The sequence below is a fragment of the Chrysemys picta genome, chromosome 10 (assembly GCF_011386835.1).
Source record: "Chrysemys picta bellii isolate R12L10 chromosome 10, ASM1138683v2, whole genome shotgun sequence".
Classification (NCBI taxonomy): Eukaryota; Metazoa; Chordata; order Testudines; family Emydidae; genus Chrysemys; species Chrysemys picta.
Window position 1 is genome coordinate 48858894 of NC_088800.1, and position 19437 is coordinate 48878330.

The following is a 19437-nucleotide window of genomic DNA, read 5'->3' on the forward strand; positions in this document are numbered from 1 at the left end:
GTGTCATATTTAGTTGTGAGTGTTGAGGGGTACTTGACTATGACTTTTGTTTATCAATGCCTGGGAACACAATCATTTTGAACTGATCTTTAAATAAAGTAATTCCTCATATTATTTGAATTTCTAACTTCAGATTTTTTTTAAATAATTGTAACAAACAATCATAAATACTAATAAAAAGATTGACTTTAAAAATATTTGTATTTAGGATCCATGTATATGGCCCTTCATTACCATAATTTGTGAACCTTCCACATACTTAAAAATAGACATTCGTTCTCTCTTCCCAGACTGTAGGGAAAATAGCTTGATTGGCATATGAGCTTTAGTTGTATTTGTCTGTACATTTGAGTAGGTGTGTTGTGTCCATCAGAAAACTCTTTGGCACTCACTAAGTCTACTCAGTATATCAGAAGAGTTGCTCCTGATTGATAGAAGGCATACATCTCCCCTCTGCCCCCCACCTAACCAGGGCAGAATATTCTGCCTCTGAGAGATTATCAATACCCAGCCCAGGCAGTGGGAGACCAAGGCCCAGAGAGCAAACTTGTGTTTAACAAGACATTACACTGTTGCCAAACTCAATTGAAGTCCCCATTTCTGTCCCACACATAAACCTCATCCAAGTTCTGCTAATGTTATCCTTTCTGATCAGATGGTGCACAAACAAGGATATAAATAAGACCAAGTCAGGTATTTGAAACACATAATGGAGATTTGGAGAGGGTAGATGTTGCTCCCAAGCTGCTTTAGGTGATCTCTCCATTCATCTCAAGAAGACAGAAGAGAAAGAAGGAAAGGAAGCAATTAAAAAGCTGCTTCTCCCAGTGCTGCTCCAGACAATCCTTAAGCCAGTAACCTGCCCCCACACCTGTCCTCACAGGGGGGAGAGCATACCTTACTTTATTTACATTCAGCTGAGTAACATCGCTCCATCGGGCTCAACGGGTAGTGATCAACAGCTCGATGTATAGTTGGCAGCCAGTATCAAGCGGAGTGCCCCAGGGGTTGGTCCTGGGGCCAATTTTGTTCAACATCTTTATTAATGATCTGGATGATGGGATGAATTGCACCCTCAGCAAGTTTGTGGATTACACTAAGCTGGTGGGAGAGGTAGATATGCTGGAGGGTAGGGATAGGGTTCAGACTGACCTAGACAAATTGGAGGATTGGGCCAAAAGAAATCGGATGAGGTTCAACAAGGACAAGTGCAGAGTCCTGCACTTAGGAAGAAAGAATCCCATGCGCCGCTACAGGCTGGGGACCGACTGGCTAAGCAGCAGTTCTGCAGAACAGGACCTGGGGATTACAGTGGATGAGAAGCTGGATAAGAGTCAGCTGTGTACCCTCGTTGCCAAGAAGGCCAACGACATATTGGGCTGTATTAGGCGGAGCATTGCCAGCAAATCGAGGGAAGTGATTATTCCCCTCTATTCAACACTGGTGAGGCGACACCTGGAGTACTGCATCCAGTTTTGGTCCCCCTAATACAGAAGGGATGTGGATAAATTGGAGAGAGTCCGGCGGAGGGCAATGAAAATGATCAGGGGGCTGGGGCACATGACTTACGAGGAGAGGCTGAGGGAACTGGGGTTATTTAGCCTGCAGAAGAGAAGAGTGATAGCAGCCTTCAACTATCTGAAGTGGGGTTCCAAAGAGTATGGAGCTAGGCTGTTCTCAGTGGTGGCAGATGACAGAACAAGAAGCAATGGTCTCAAGTTGCAGTGAGGGAGGTCTAAGTTGGATATTAGGAAACACTATTTCACTAGGAGGGTGGTGAAGCACTGGAATAGGTTACCTAGGGAGGTGGTGGAATCTCCATCCTTAGAGGTTTTTAAGGCCCAGCTTGACAAAGCCCTGGCTGGGATGATTTAGTTGGCGTTGGGCCTGCACTGAGCAGGGGGTTGGACTAGTTGACCTCCTGAGGTCTCTTCCAAACCTAATATTCTATGATTCTATGATCTTTTGAGGGAGAAGAGGAAATAGTTTGATTGCTTTGTTTTACCCTGGATAAAGAAGAAAAAAAGCAAAAGGTAACTGACATTAACGCAACAGACAATCTGATATTGGTATCACACTATTGATTCTATGTTTGTTATTGCTAAAGTGAACGGTTACTACACTTACTTGCCCACAACATAAGTCGGATGAAAGGGGAAAATGAAACATTTTACCTCCACTGAATGGTTACTGAGGTCTGAATTTGAAATTGCAGGATTTCCAGGGAACTAGGTTTTTTTATTGAATTGTATTGTATTGTATTTACTGAATTCAGTATTGAATTTTAATCATAACATAACCATCAGCTCTAAACCAAATACAGTTCTGACAAGAGGGACAGATAGGTAGATGCTATGTTAAATACCTGACCAACACTTGGAATTTTTTCTACTATCCCATTATAGCCACTCAGTCATACTCAGTTTTATTTCTGATTAGTTGAAGGGCAGGTCACAAAATCTGCTTACGTTTGAAGTCTATAACAAGTTAGATGGAAAGTGTCATAATTGAGAAATTTAATATTTATACATTCAGCAGGAAAAAAATCTAGTCTCAGAGAAATTTCTCAGTATTTTCCTAGAAATTTCCAGGATCAATAGCTACCCTGTTTCAAGACTGAAAAGATATTAAAAACAATAACATTTAACAAAAGACAGCATAAACACAGAGATTGTGCTGCTCATTGTGTGGGTGAAATTCAATGCACTCATCTCACCTATTCATTTTCACTCATGTCAATGCCTGCAACCATCAGGAGCAGGTGAATAGGGGTCTGAAGAATATAAAGGGAACTGCACACAGTTAGAGTCTGCTAGAATGTTTTTCTTCTTCTATGGTATGAGATCACCACCAATCTGCAGAAATTTCCATCAGGCAACTATTTCTGAGGTCAGATTGCAGGGTGGGAAAAGAGTAAGTTCTTTCCTAGACTGTGAGATTCATATCACCGAGACAGAAAAACAACAACAGACAATTAAGAAAAAAATCACAAGGGAGAGAAACAGATCCTTGAGTACACAGCATAGCTGCAATCTGATAGACAAACTTTTTTACTGTCTCCTAGACACCTTACAAGAAAATCAGTGTGTGGGGATAGGGGAGACAGTGTTTAAAAGTGTCCCTCAACAGGGCAGGTAGAGCCATACTTCAAAAAGTATTTAGGCACCTACAGATGTTGACAGAAGCCTAGTGGGATTTTCAAAAGCTGCCAACTTGTTTAGGCACTTCTGAAAATTGCACTAAGAGCCTATTCATATCTTAAGACACCTAAATATCTTGGAAAATCTGGCCTACAGTAACCACAGGCCAGTTTCCAACAGGATTTAATGATACATTTATATTTTTCCCCCACAAACATTTAGAAACAAACAACTGAGATATCATAAAACATCACATAAGAATAAAATATTCAATAGTCGAAGTGTTTTTGTTTTTTAAAAAGAAAGAGGAGGATGGGGAAAATCCTAAATTTTCCTACCTAAAATTACAACACATGTCTGAAAAGTAATATTTTTATTGGCTCTGGGAACTAGGAAGGAATGGTGGCCAGATGCATACGGGTTACATATATAACCCTTCTGCCCATCTAAGTTGGCAGCAACAAGGGCAATACTTCCCCTCTCGCAAGCACGGAGTTTGAGTGTAGCAGAAAATATTTAATAACATGAGGTAAACGACATCAGCATTAAATTGGAAAAAACCACCACAAACAGGATTCATAACACAAACCATGAGCAAAAACCCACCCTAGCAAATTGGGCTGTGTCCTTTCCCTTTGGTTCTTGAATCCAGCAACCCAAAAATCACTCAGAGTTCCCAAAGTCCAACACCCCCAAAGTCCCAGAAGTCCAACAAACCCCAAAGTCTCTGTCCCTGGTCAGTGCAGCCCCAGAGTAAAAGGGGGGCACTCAGGGTGTCAAAGGAAACCTTACATGATCCAAGGCCGACCGTCTCTCCGTGAGGTTCCGCCGCAGCCTTCACCACGAGCCAGTCCACTTCCTGCCGTTCCACAAACTGCTCCGCTCTACAAGCTGCGCCGCTCCGCTCACCAACCTGTGAGCCGCTCCAGCTGTCCCCGCAAACAGCTCCGCTCGCCGTTCCTTGGGCCGCTCCAACCAGCCCCGCAAGGCTCTGCACCACTCACTGCTCCTCCAGTTCCTTGGGCCACTCCAACCAGCCCCACAAAGCTCCACACCAGACTCACTGCTCCTCCAGTCACCCCCACAAATTGCTCCACCAGCTGCTTAGCAATATAGCTTCAGGCTCCCCCACTAGTTAACACAGCACTCATTGATCTCAGCTCTTAATAACTTTAGCTCTTTTGTGATTTCAGCTCATAGTAGGGGAGCCCCAAAACTGGTGCACCATTGGCCCAAAGTGAATTCAGCTCAGCAGCCTGTAACTAGACTCCTAATAGAATCAAAGTTAGCTCTGACATTCAACAGTGGAGAGAGGAGGTGGTGCAATTGGTATGTCAAGCCCTCAGAGAAGGGCCCATACCATCAGGTACAAAGACCTGTCCCCATTCTCTCTCAATTCACTGGGTTTTGTAACCCATGCCCCTTGTCAAGCAAGTGCTACTTAGGTAATGGTGAAGGACTCACTCAGTCCTTCTGTCATACAACAGTTCCACTGGCCTTGATTCACAGAATCAGGGTAACAAAACTTTATTCTTCCTGCCCCAATAACAGAGAAACTGGGGATCCCACACCAGCCAAAATAACCACTTTCAGTTGCTGTTGTTTCATGCCAGGCGAGTGGGTGTGCCTATGCAAACAAGATCAGCCCCTGGAGTTCTTTTCCACACTCGCCATAATTCACCACCAGATGTCAGGGTAGAGCTCATCCTGACTCTGCTTACACATATTAGTGGCAACCCCTGCAAAGGCTCAATCAATCGCCCTCCTAGACCCTTAAAAAGGTTGAGGGGATCAGAGCACAGAAACACACACAAGAAGTCAAGAGGAGGTCGCAAAGATAGCCTGCTGGAAGCTACTATATTTTAAAATCAACTTGTTAACAGGCTCTAGGGCTAACAGAAGGGAAAATGTCACATCACAGGCCCACTCTGGAGCAGTCCTCACCAGCTCCAGTGTTAGATCTGACAGGGGCTTTGAAAGTAGGAGAAATCTTTGAAACTTGGAGAAACTTGGCTTGGAGAACATGTTTCTGGGAGTAAGTTAAAGGGCACCATACAAATAGCTGAGTTTTCAGCAGATATTTCAAGCCTGACTCCTAAAGTTAAAAGCAAAGGATTAAACTAATCCTTGTTTAGCTAATGCAAACAAAACCTTTCAAATGTAACAGCTTGGAAGTTTGATTAGACAAGAAGGGAACTTTATTGTTCAGAAATAAGAAGTCACAATTGCGGAGATTGCTCATTTAAAATCAAAATGGATTTTTTGGGCAGCAATTTTTCAATGGATGCTGCTTATAGACCTTGAACTTCAGTGAAGAGAGCAGAGCATAAAAGCTTTTTACTGGAAAGTTAGATCTATCATTGACATGTGCCAGTCTGAGTTCTATTCTATGCAGTTCAAATGGCTTTAATCAGTGGTGTAAGGAAAAGATGGAGTTATGATACCCTCTCTTCCTTAAACATGTTAGGAAACATTCTTGCTTTCCAAGCCCTCAGCTCCAAGCACTTTTCTAGGGAGAAGACTTACACACCAACAAAGTTGGCCAACACTCTAAATCTCTGAAAGCAGGATGAAGTAACTCCATGATGATATAATTTTGATACTAATGCACACATTTTCCTTGAGTACGAGATACTTAAAGTTCATACCAAACTGTAAAATTAAGTGGGGGACATAGTTTAAAAAGATTAAAAGTGAAAGAACATGAATGATCTAGTATAAATCTTTATATGCAGTGTTGTAGCCATGTTGGTCCCAGGATATTAGAGACACAAGGTGGATGAGGTAATAACTTTTATTGGATGAAATCTGTGTAGCATGAAAGCTTGTCTCTCTCACCAACAGAAGTTGGTCCAATAAAAACTATTACCTCCCCCAGCTTGTCTCAATAGTATGTCTTTAGGATTCATGCTGTTTTTTTACATTTCTCTCAGCATAGCCATTGCCCAGAGACCAATTTATTTTCAGTTTCACTTTGCTAATTAATAAAATGCTGCCGTGGCTAATCTTCCCCTGCAGTGTTTAAAATTCACTGGAAACAGTTTTCACATAAACATAAGGCCAATGGGCCAGCTCCTCAGATAGATCAGCTCAGCTCCATACCTCAATGGAGCTGTACTGATGTACACCAACTGACTCCATATCTTTGCTATCAAAGTCAGTTGGTGTACATCGGTATACATATACACACACAAAACACAGATTAAAAAAAACTAATGCGGTCTTGGGATGCATCAGGCGAGGTATTTCCAGTAAAGGTGTTAGTACCGTTATACAAGGCACTGGTGAGACCTCATCTGGAATACTGTGTGTAGTTCTGGTCTCCCATGTTTAAGAAGGATGAATTCAAACTGGAACAGGTACAGAGAAGGGCTACTAGGATGATCCGAGGAATGGAAAACCTGTCTTATGAAAGGAGACTCAAAGAACTTGGCTTGTTTAGCCTAACCAAAAGAAGGCTGAGGGGAGATATGATCGCTCTCTATAAATATATCAGAGGGATAAATATCAGGGAGGGAGAGGAATTATTTAAGCTTAGTACAAATGTGGACAGAAGAACAAATAACAAATAGATATAAACTGGACATTAGGAAGTTTAGACTCGAAATTAGACAAAGGTTTCTAACCATTAGAGGAGTGAAGTTCTGGAACAGCCTTCCAAGGGGAGTAGTGGGGGCAAAAGACATATCTGGCTTCAAGTCTAAGCTTGATAAGTTTATGGAGGGGATGGTATGATGGAAAGGATGGGGATCGATATGAAAATCCAGAGGTGGATAAGGAATTGGTTAATGGGCAGAATGCAGCGGGTCGTATTGAAGGGTGAACTGTCAGGTTGGAGGGAGGATACCAGTGGAGTTCCTCAGGGTTCGGTTTTGGGACCCATTTTATTTAATCTATTTATAACTGACCTCGGAACCGATTGCAGGAGTGGACTGATAAAGTTTGCGGATGATACGAAGGTGGGAGGCGTTGCCAATTCGGAGGAGGATAGGGATATTCTGCAGGGAGACTTGAATGAGCTTGTGAATTGGAGTATCAGAAATAGGATGAAATTTAATAGTGAAAAGTGTAAGGTGATGCATTTAGGGATGACTAACAACAATTTTAGTTACAAGCTGGGGATGCATTGGTTAGAAGTAACGGAAGAGGAGAAGGACCTAGGGGTTCTTGTAGACCGGAGGATGACTATGAGTCGACAATGTGACGTGGCGGTGAAAAAAGCCAATGCGGTCTTGGGATGCATTAGGCGAGGTATATCTAGTAGGGATAAGGAGGTGCTGCTTCCGTTGTATAAGGCGCTGGTGAGACCTCATTTGGAGTACTGTGTGCAGTTCTGGTCTCTGATCAGAGGAATGGAAAACCTGTCGTATGAAAGGAGACTAGAGGAGCTCGGGCTGTTTAGTCTGACAAAACGAAGGCTGAGGGGGGATATGATTGCTCTCTTTAAATATATCAGAGGGATAAATACCAGGGAGGGAGAGGAATTATTCCAGCTTAGTACTAATGTGGACACGAGAACGAATGGATATAAACTGGCAGTGGGGAAGTTTAGGCTTGAAATTAGACGAAGGTTTCTGACCGTCAGAGGGGTGAAATATTGGAACGGCCTTCCGAGGGAAATGGTGGGGGCAAGGGACCTGCCTGGTTTTAAGATTAAATTAGATAAGTTTATGGAGGGAATGGTTTAATGGTAAAACATATTAGCTGAGGAATACCGAGCAATAGCAGGTAAATAGTATAATGGCTAACAAGGGTCAGGCTGGAGACTCTTACCTACATGCTCGGGGTCTTACTGATCGCCATATTTGGGGTCGGGAAGGAATTTTCCTCCAGGGTAGATTGGCTGAGGCCCTGGAGGTTTTTCGCCTTCCTCCGCAGCATGGGGCAGGGATCGCTAGCAGGAGGGTTCTCTGCCAATTGAAGTCACCAAGACACAGGATTTGGGGACTTCATCAGCAGAGTCAAGGGAAGGGTAGGGACGGTTTTGTGGCCTGCAGCATGCAGGGGGTCAGACCAGATGATCATAATGGTCCCTTCTGACCTTAAAGTCTATGAGTCTATGATGGGATAGCCTAATTTTGGCAATTAATTGATCTTTGATTATTAGCAGGTAAATATGCCCAATGGTCTGTGATGGGATGTTAGATAGGGTGGGATCTGAGTTATTACACAGAATTCTTTCCTGGGTGCTGGCTGGTGAGTCTTGCCCACATGCTCAGGGTTTAACTGATCGCCATATTTGGGGTCGGGAAGGAATTTTCCTCCAGGGTAGATTGGCAGAGGCCCTGGAGGCAGGGCTGGCGCAACCCATTAGGCGACCTAGGCGGTCGCCTAGGGCACTACAATTTGGGGGGCGGCGACCGTGGTGGTATTTAGGTGGCAGGACCTTCCGCTGCCTCTGTGGGGGGCGGCATTTCAGGGCGGGACCTTCCGCCACCTAGGGCGGTGGAAAAGCTGGCGGCACTCCTGCCTGGAGGTTTTTCGCCTTCCTCTGCAGTGTGGGGCACGGGTCACTTGCTGGAGGATTCTCTGCACCTTGAGGTCTTTAAACCACGATTTGAGGACTTCAATAACTCAGACATAGGTTAGGGGTTTGTTACAGGAGTGGGTGGGTGAGATTCTGTGGTCTGCATTGTGCAGGAGCTCAGACTAGATGATCATAATGGTCCCTTCTGACCTTAAAGTCTATGAGTCTATGAGACTGAAGGCCCAAATGTGAGCTTTACTGATCCTACTTATTTCAGTGTAGAAATGAGCAGTGTCCGAATGTAGCACATTTTAGGGATAGCGGTGCTCTTCAACAGAAGGAAGAAAAGAGTCTTCCTAGCATACCCTAGGGCAGTCCAGCAGAGGTACTTACAACAGTAAGGTCAACCCCAAGCATTTGACAATCATTAGTCAGCCTCAAAAAATCATGAGATTAAAATAATTAAATTGTGGGGGTTTTGTATTTGCCTTCTGGTTTTTAAGCCTCAAGTCTAGAGGTCACATGTTCAAGCTTTTCTCCACAACCTCATGAGCTCCAGAAACTTAGCCTTAACTTACAAATAAATGAATAAATAAATAAGCTGGGATTGCCATGTAATCACACAACTCCAGCAGCTAGGATTTTAAGAAAACCACCAAATATTGTAAATTGAGCCATAAAATCACAAGAATTGCCAACACTACCTAATTTCACTGAAGCTCCTGTTTTCCTATCCATGTATTGGGGAGCTTCCACTTCCATTTCAGGACAACTAAAGCCTTGTAATGCAATTAAAAAGTGAAGGTCTGTTTAGCTTTTGCCAAATATTTTAAAAACACATGTCCATAATATCCTCTTAGACTGAGAATGAAAGTGTTCTCATACAAAAAGAACACTATTTTTTTAATGTCTTGAGTGGAGGTGACATTAAAGTAGTTTAACAACTTCTGTCTACACATTATGCCAAGAAAGGCTTGTTGATGTGCCATCATTTTCTATGTTACCACAGCACTGATAATAAGGTTGGTTGGTACTGCTGTCACAGTTAACAGGAGGAGCATGATGCATTATTTATGTATCCCAGCATAATGTCCATTTTGATTTTAGTTAATTTCATCTTCATAAACTGATCAAAAATATCTAGAACTGAGAGGTTTTTTGACATGAGACTATAGAAAAATTAACAGATCAGATTCTTATCTTCATCCCTCTCACCCCCAAAATCTCAATGACAATTTAACAGTTTTAATTGGTATTAATATGCAGAGATAAGTCAAGACTGGGACTCAACCCAGTTCCCTGAGAACAACCCTGCCATTTAATCTGACAGGGCAGCTCACATTAGCAGATTCATGTTACAACCCCTTAACAGGAAGTTCTTGCCCACCATGTGTATGGTTCTTAACATTTCAGATTTCTCTGATTTAAGACGATGGCACTAAACTTTCTTTTGGCATATCTAAAACTGTGCTAAATACATTATGAGGGACTGACTTCCTCCAGTTATTGTGCACACTGCTATGTAATGGCCAGCCATATGAGAAAATAGGTGATTTTTACTTTTGAAATTCTATGCCTGCTTTATCACAGTAAAATTCTCCATAAAACTCATTGACCTTTACCACTACAGCTCAAATAACCCATCATTGGCTGCACTTCCTAGTAAAGAGTGTTTGGGAAGTAGGTCCAAGGAAACAGCGGTAAGGAAGGGCTGTCTACACTATGCAAACTATTTGTTAGGGGAAGGGAGAAGGATTTCTTTTGGTTTGTTCTTATAAAAAACCTGGTTTCTACTGCTCTATTCGTTGCAATTCTCTCTGCAAAGAATTTTTCATTTTCATTCATTCAGTCATGCATAAGGATGACAGAGAATCGTTATCATAAGCAATTTTTTTTAAACCTAGGAAAAAAGCATCCTGCTATGGTTGCTTTCTCTATTCTTCCTGCCAGGAAACCAGCTATTGACATTCCACTGGCTTGCAGGGACTTAGTATAAACTAAACCTGATCCTCCCATGCCCAATAAATCAAAAGCAAAACTCACTTTGACTTCAATGGTTGAGGATCAGACCATAAATTAGTTCCTATATTCCCCTGTAATCTGGCTTGATCATAATTACTGTATTTTCAATAGTGATTGTGTCACAACCATTCCAAAATATTAGATCTATGGACACCATTTCCCATTTTATAAATCAAGAGTGAAACTCTCTCTCTGCCTTGCAAAGATTTAATAAGAAAGTATCCCACCCAGCGAAGCCTCGAGTTACTCATGTACAAGTTTGAGAGGTTCTCCTTTACAATCATTCCAGATACAAGAAGTATCATCATCATCATGTTCCTATTACGCCTCCGGCGTTTAGGGCAGTGACAAAGCTTCTCTACTCCTGTCTGTTTCTGGAAAGTCTTTCAATTGTTCCCCAGCTGTGCCCCAGGTTTTTCAGCTTGGCTTCCATCGCTCTTCGCCATGTTGTTTTTGGGCAGCCTCATTTTCGCTTGCCTTCAGGTGTTTATCTTATTGCTACTCTGGTGATTTCCATCAGTGTCAATAAATCTTGGTTTGAGATTGTTCTGGGCCAAAAGCTATGGAGGATTTTTCTGAGGCAGGTTGTATGGAATGAAGACTGTTTGGACATGTCATACTTTCTCATTCCCCAGCATTCTGCACTTCATCCCTTGAAGACCTGGACTTCACAGATGATGTCGCTCTCCTATCACATACCCAATACCATATACAAAAAAAAAAACCCCAACTTGACTCAATGCATTCAGCCAGCAAATTGGACTGAAAATCAACCGCAATAAGACAGATATCATGACCTTTAATATTGCCTCACCATCACCAGTATGGATAGAGGATTATGTTCTCACCAATGTAGAAACATTCACATACTTGGGCAGCACCAAAATCAATAAAGCCAGGAACACCTTCAGGAGCTTAAATGCAGTCTGGAAATCATCAAAATACAACACCAAAACCAAATTTAAGATTTATCAGAGCTGCGTACTTTCAACATTAAAAGAAGAATATTTCTAATTAAATATTCCACTATGCTATATATCATCCTTGAATTCAAGAACCATAGGCATTAAATATTCTCTCATTGGTAACTTATCAAATCAGACTCTAGGTCAATGACTCTCAATCCTTTTTTTTCTTAATCTACAAAATGGTAACAAATAATCAACACGATCTTGGGTTAATTAAGGGACAATCACTTGACTGTTGTGGGGGAGAAAGAGGGCTGATGCAACTGTGTGGATTTCATTACAGCTTACAGCTCAGAGAACCTTACAGCTCAGAGACTGCTGTTTCAAAAGGCTCCACAGCCCCTTGAAGTGCCTGGATGAGCCTGTGAAAGCTGCGGAGCCACTCTTGGAATTAGTAGTGGCAGGAGTATAGACAGCAAGAGGGAGGTGTGGAAGTGAGCTATTCTTTCCCTCCTGGGCTCCTGTTGGGTCTTAGGCTAGGTCTACACTACCCGCCTGAATTGGCGGGTAGAAATCGACCTCTCGGGGATCGATTTATCGCGTCTCATCGGGACACGACAATCAATCCCCGAATCGATGCTCTTACTCCACCAGTGGAGGTGGGAGTAAGCGCTGTCGACGGGAAGCCACAGAGGTCGATTTTGCCGCCATCCCTACAGCAGGGTAAGTCGGCTGCGATACGTCGAATTCAGCTACGCGAATTTGCGTATCTTAAATCGACCCCCCCTGTAGTGAAGACCTGCCCTTAGTAATCAAGGAATTTTGCTCCTCTTTCAGCCAGGTGACTGTCCCTCTCATGAGCCACTTCCAGGCTGTTCCCCATCAATTTAATTGCACTGCACTAGACATGAGTAAGAGAAGAGTGGAACTGACAGCCAGCAAACCTTACATTTTTTGGTTGCAGAAGACATGTTATTAAGGCCCAAACTGTAGGTCTGGTAAAAATAAATTCACAGAATTAGAGACCAATATTTTGAGAATGTTGTTTTTATTTCAAATGAACAGCTTATTGTTTAGATTTAAAAGCATTTCCAAACATTACAGCACTGTGTAGCCTGCTCGTGCACTAGCCTAATGAAGTGACATGGACTACCATTGTCGAACCAAATTGAGTGAAGTATAAAAAGTAAACTGATTTTTTAAAATTCTTTGTTCTAATCAGAAACAAATATTAGCAGCATATGTTCCAAGTGGTTTATTTTGTTGTTCTCATTTTTAAAATTAAATTCGTCAAATTCACAGAACCCCAGTTACTTTTTTTTTGCTAGTTTATTCTCCTCTTTCTTGCTTTTAAGTTGGCAACAATTATTTTAACAACAGGGAAGCTTCACCAAATGCTGACCTCTCAACTTTGTTTACTTTCATACTGATCTTCAATGGATCCTGCCTACGTACACAATACAATCCTAGATTTGGGGACAAAGGAAACAACCATTTTCTGATTGATCTTATCTCACTTCAAGAAAGGTAAAATCTCCAGGATATGTTTGCAGGGAATGTAAGGTCACAGCTGTCAAGAACATTTATGGCTCTGGAACAATGCAATCAGGAGTATATCTAATCACAGCTAAGAAACAACACTTAAAATTACATCATGTATGCCACACATTGATAGCACCCTAGCTGTAGAACAAGGTGTTCTTGTAGAAAGATATTTCAGAATTATTAAGTCTTCCCATTGCATGTCAAGCTTCCTTACAATCACCATTGCTTTTCCCTGTCCTGCCTTCACCCCCAAGTCTGTCCATGCTAATGTGATGGGGGGAGGGGGGAAATCACTATTAGAGATTGGAATGAAGACACTTTGACAGTCTAACATTTGACTTAAGGGAGATAGGAACCAGGGCCTGCCAATATAAGAGAAAAGATTTATCCCCGCCTTGCCTATGGCCAGTCCACAGAACATTTCTGCCCCCTATAATGTAGGACTCACCTGATATGACACAACAACAAGCCTACTGTTAAAAGACTGACAATACACCCAAATGATCAAGTCACCTCACCCTAAACCAAACCTCAGAGCTGTCAATCCCTTTGAGTGGCTCAGGCAAGAATGAAATCCATGGAGCTCCACTTCCATCACCCCAACCATTTACAGTTGGCAGACACAGCACTGCCCCTACAACAAGCAACTTGAGTTCTTGGCTCCTCTTCTAATGTTTACAAACGAGAGTTCCCACCGCAGCAATGACATCCCGCTATTGGTACCAGAACATGCCAGATGCCTTTGCACCATGGCACTGTGCTCCTCAAAGAATAATTGGCCCCCATCCCCTCTTCTCCCATCCCAGCTGCACTGGGGCCGAAAACGGAGACCTAGGGTGGGAGGAGCAAACTGGCTGAGTCAGCCCCCAGCTGTGGGGTGAAGAATTCAGGATGCCGAGGGGAGGAGGGAGTCCCTGGGAAAGGGGGTCGTGTCCGCGCTGAGGATGAGAGAGACTCTGCGTTCTCGGCAGGCGCCTGGCTGGCCCCCGGAGATGGCCGGGTGCCGAGGATAAGGGAGTGTTTGCTCCAGGGTTGTGCTGGCTCCCTGACTAGGGTGGCGTCTTGGCGCAGGCCATTCCCATCCCGATCCCTGGAGGCATCCCCAGCTGCTGGCGCAGAGCCCTCCCCCGCTCCTAGTGGGTGGCCGGCGCAGCCCGGCCCACAGACGGTGGGCAAGCAGCGGCCCAGGCTCACCTCCTCGGCCTGCTTGCGCAGCGCCTTCTCGCGCTCGTACTGCGTGAGCAGCTGCTCGTTGTCCTCCCGCAGCAGCTCCAGCTCCACCTCGTGCTCCTGGTTGTCGGTGAGCACCGAGTCCAGGTTCTCCAGCACCGTCACCACCAGCGGCATCAGCTCCTTCACCACCTCCTCGTCGTAGCAGCGGATGAGCCGCTCGAACTCGCGGTAGATGCTGTTGGCCAGGCCTGACACCCGCTCCGACATCACCGAGCCCGAGCAGTAATCGTCCCCCGGGTACACCCCAACGCCGCCATCGTCCAGCTGGATCTCCAGCATCCTGCCGCCCGTCGGCCTGCCGGGCTCCAGGGAGAGCACCGCCACCGAGGCACCTGCCGCTGCTGCCGAGCCTGCCTCCGCCTTCCCTTGGATGTTGAGGCTGAGGCTGCCGCCGGGCTCTGCCCATCCTCCTCCTCCCTGCGCCAATGGGCACTCCCAGCGCCGCCTCCCGCGTGCTGCGTCAGCGCCAGCCCCAGCCCCACACACGAGGGAGGGGAGTCGAGGCTACCCGTAAAGAAGGCAACTTAATCATACACCGAAGGGTTAAAAGTAAACTCAGATCCGTCCTCACCCTCACTTCAAAACCCCCTACTCCATCCCTTTTATGAAAGAAGACCCGCAGTATTCCTGGTAACAACAATGATGCTGGGGTAGTTTTTACTAATGAAACGGGCCCCATCTATGTAAGGAGTCTACCAAAAGGGACCCGATGGTCTGTTTGTTAATTAGACAGAAAACTTCAACGGGGGCGGGGGAGGTTATTGCAGTAAAATAAATACTTACATGGTTCTCTATTTAAGGCTTTACTATTTAGTATATTAAGTACTGTACAGCATATAGCAAAACCCTGGCCCTCAGGGTCTCTATCCCCAATCTCAGCAGACTGGAGGAGTTTAATCTCTACTGGACAGACAAAAAGAAGAACAGGAGTACTTGTGGCACCTTAGAGACGAACAAATTTATTAGAGCATAAGCTTTCGTGGACTACAGCCCACTTCTTCGGATGCATATGCACGAAAGCTTATGCTCTAATAAATTTGTTAGTCTCTAAGGTGCCACAAGTACTCCTGTTCTTCTTTTTGCGGATACAGACTAACACGGCTGCTACTCTGAAAACTGGACAGACAGTATCTTTACATTTATGACATTCGCAGAAAGAGTCCCCCCTCAAGTATCTAGGTGCAGGTAGAGTCCAGTCTCATAATACAACCCACAGGATACACTGAAGCCTACCTGACACTAGTTATTCAAGTTTTGGTGGGTTTCTTGCCTCAGGGGCACATTGAAGAGTTATCTAAACTCAAGGACTGCACACAAAATGCACAAGCTGGAGTAGTCAGCTGCATGTTTCCTGCAAAAGTGTGACTAAGGGCTGCAAAATGAGAGATCCCCACCATGAAGGCAGCCTAGCCATTTGATTGAGATGGACCCAATGCAGCATCTTGACCTGAATAGCAAAGCTGTATTATACGCTGGGATCCTGTTATCAGGGTAAACTACATCAGCTCTGTTTTCTTGGGGAACTAGGGCACAGTACCCAGCCTGTCTGACTCACGAAAGACCTTCCCTGCCCCCCAGCCTCTGCTTGAACCAAAACTGATCAGAAGAGAGACTTACAAAAAGCAGTGAAGAGGCAGTGGGTGACACACCTAAACCCCTGGGACAAGGGTGACAGTATTAAGGAAACTCCCCTAGCCTCATTTGCATCGAAGATGGGACAGGAAGGCATCTTCATTAGCATACAGAATGGAGAACAGAGATTCCAGTGCAAGAACCGCACAAAACTCCGGGACCAGAAAAGCAGGGAAGCACTGTATGATGGGGGATCTCTGCTCCAGATGTTAATGAACCCACGCCTGCACACACCCAGCTCAGTAGTTATCAGACCAATTCTACTAATAAATCCTTTATTGGTATCCAAAACAGTGAAGCTCCCTAATTGCATTTTGAACTTCCTCTAAGGAACACTGCCCATAGCCAGGAATGATCAGTTCCTATTGTCTAGCTTGAACAAAACAACTTTGGTATACTCCCTTGAGCCATCTGTTTACCCATAAACAAATCTAGTGTTCTCCCTGGAACCATTGTTGTTTCCCTAGAAAAAACCCTACCCATGCTCAAATAAGTGTTCTGATGCCTGGATCCAAAATCTGCATCAGTTCCATTGGGACTTCATCTTCTCCTGACTGATCATGTTGGGGGCTCTGCCTGTCTCCAGCACTCCTGGCCCTCAGCTACCACCACCACCTGGGACCCCCAATCGATTCAAGCTTCACGGAGTGAAGAGCCCAGCTCGCTCGCTCTCGGTATAGCCTTCTGACCCCAACTTGTGTTGATCAGTTATAGTTTTCTAAACTTGACTTTTATAATCAAATTTAAGTTATATTTAATATTATAACTGTTTTGTTTGTTTGGCTCCCCTATGGTTATTACCTGGCAATAAATAATTTTCGTGGTTAAGCTGCTTGTTTCTCTCTCTCTCCCTCATAGGTGTTTTTTGGCTTCCTCATTCGCTCTGCAGCAACGCTCTTCATACCTAAGCTAAAGATCCCTGCAGTGTCCAAAAATCCTGTGGGGTTTGCTCATCAAGTGGGTCACTATCATAACAATAGTAATGTGAAAGTGGGTGTGACAGTTCGATCACGGAACCCCCCTTGGGAACTGCCAACTGTTGTGCCAAGACTACTTCTGCCCCTGCTTTCCCTGCCAGTCTGAGAATCCAGCATCCTATCTTGCTGAGCCAGACATGCCAGTCCACTCCAACACAGACCCAGGGTCATGCCCCAAAATTGCAGACTTAACTGACAGCAACTTACAGAAGTGTTCCTGTCTTTAACACTCAGATGCCCAACTCCCAATGGGGTCTAAACCCCAAATAAATCCATTTTACCCTGTATAAAGCTTATGCAGAGTAAATTCATAAATTGTTCACCCTCTATTACACTGCTAGAGAGATATGTACAGCTGTTTGCCCCCCACCCCCCGGTTAATTAATAAGCAAAAAGTGATTTTATTAAATACAGAAAGTAGGATTTAAGTGGTTCCAAGTAATAGCAGACAGAACAAAGTGAATTACCAAGTAAAATAAAATAAAACACACAAATCTAAGCCTAATACAGTAATAAAACTGAATACAGGTAAAATCTAACCCTGAAATGTTTCAATAAGTTTATTTCACAGACTGGACACATTCCTAGTCTGGGCACAATACTTTCCCCTGGTACAGCCCGTGTTCCAGCTCAGGTGGTAGGTAGGGGATTTCTCATGATGGCTCCCCCTTTTCTCTGTTCCACCCACTTATATAACTTTTGATTAAGGCGGGAATCCTTTGTCCCTCTGGGTTCCCACCGCAACCCCCTCAATGGAAAAACATCAGGTTAAAGATGGATTCCAGTTCAGGTGACATGATCACATTTCACTGTAAGATTTCATTACCGACTTGCCAGCACATACATATACAGGAAGACTCACAAGTAAAACAGAGCCATCTACAGACAATTGTCCTGGTTAATGGGAGCCATCAAGATTCCAAACCACCATTAATGGCCCACACTTTGCATAATTACAATAGGCCCTCAGAGTTATATTTTATATTTCTAGTTTTAGATACAAGAGTGGTACATTTATACAAATAGGATGACCACACTCAGTAGATTATAAGCTTTGTAATGATACCTTACAAGAGACCTTTTGCATGGGGCATATTCTAGTTACATTATATTCATACTCATCAGCATACTTGCATAAAATCATATAGAGTGCAACGTCACAGTGAGGATAGGGACGTGCCGAACCTGGGACATATGAGGGTGGCAGTTTGGAAGTGCTGCTCGACCCAGCCTGCTCAGGCTTACTCTGTTCCAGTGCGGTTCCCATAGCATATGAGGGTGACATCTTGGAGGTGCTGTTCGACCCAGCTTGCTGAATCCAAGGGCCTATGATGGTGACAGCTTGGAAATTCTGCTCCACCCAGCCTACTGAGTCCAGGGACATATAAGGGATCTGCTTGGGAGTGCTGATTAACCTGGTCCTCTCTGACACGCTCTGTTAATGTGTGCATGTGTTCATCTGATTCTGGGGCTGGAAGAACCCAGCCCTGGGGAACCTTGGTCCTGCAGGATAGCTCCATTGGGAGGGAACTTGCAACAGGGAGAAGTAGAGCTCCGTATGATAACACAAGTGACACAAGCAGTACATTAATAGAATTACAGACCTCCCCCACCCAGAAGAGTAACCCTAATAAATTAGCATACCCCAAAGTAACAGGCAAATCTGGTAACAGTATTATATGCTGGGATCCTGTTATCATGGTAAACTAAATACTTATGTTAAAGAATAAGGTAGCCTTACTGAAGCTCCAGTCTCACATTTTGGTCTTCACATTTTATCCCTGCTGAAATTCAAACCCAGTTCTGCACATCAATGTTCTGGACATCAGAAGGAAGTTATACCAAGGCAAACAGTCATTCCAGGTCTGGAATTATACATTAAGTTACAGAACAGAATGGCCCTTTTAAAGAAGAGAAATATATTTGGTGTAAATAAGTAAAAATTATATAAATTAGTTCATTTTCACCTACTTTACACTTTTCAGTTCACCACATTCTAACAAATATACAAGATATATTACATAAATTACCAATGACAACAAGGTTGGGGACAACCTTATCCCAGAGCAGAGAAATCAGGCTCAACAACTGATCACTGCCTTCTCTTCCATTTTCTTGACCCAACCAGGACAGATTCACCTGATAACCCATCATATTCAGATGGAACCAGGAGTTAAGGTCAGGGAAGATCCTCAGCACCTTCCCCAGAAACTAAGAGAGACCATGAAAAAGGAACTCCACTCAATGCTAGCAAGGAGTCTTTCAGTGACTGGAAAAGCCCCATGGTATTGGTCCCTAAACCTGATGGAACCACCCCTTTTGCATTGACTTCCGCAAGGTTAATGGAGTATCAAAGTTCAATGCGTACCCGATGCCATGCATCGATGAGCTGCTTGACCTGCTAGGAAAGGCACAGTACATCACTACTCTAGACTTAACAAAAGGATATTGGCAGATCCCCCTCTCACCCAACTCCAGCGAAAAGGCACCTTTCTCCACCCCCTTCAGGCTCT

General features: G+C 44.0%; 1 protein-coding gene across 41 annotated transcripts in view; it reads right to left on the minus strand.

Annotated features, from left to right (window-relative positions):
* The window catches only part of MAPK8IP3 (mitogen-activated protein kinase 8 interacting protein 3), a 169664-nt gene extending 154928 nt beyond the window's left edge, over positions 1-14736 (minus strand). For 39 of the 41 annotated variants that reach the window (XM_065559766.1, XM_024110543.3, XM_024110540.3 and 36 more), the window contains exon 1: positions 14277-14727. In XM_065559766.1, the coding sequence (XP_065415838.1) occupies positions 14277-14594 (318 nt within the window). In that variant the 5' untranslated portion in view covers positions 14595-14727. Of the gene's footprint in view, positions 1-14276 lie in introns of all 41 variants that reach the window. The other 2 variants (XM_024110534.3, XM_065559770.1) reach the window with 1 other exon arrangement.
* Between the last annotated feature and the right edge of the window lie 4701 nt (positions 14737-19437).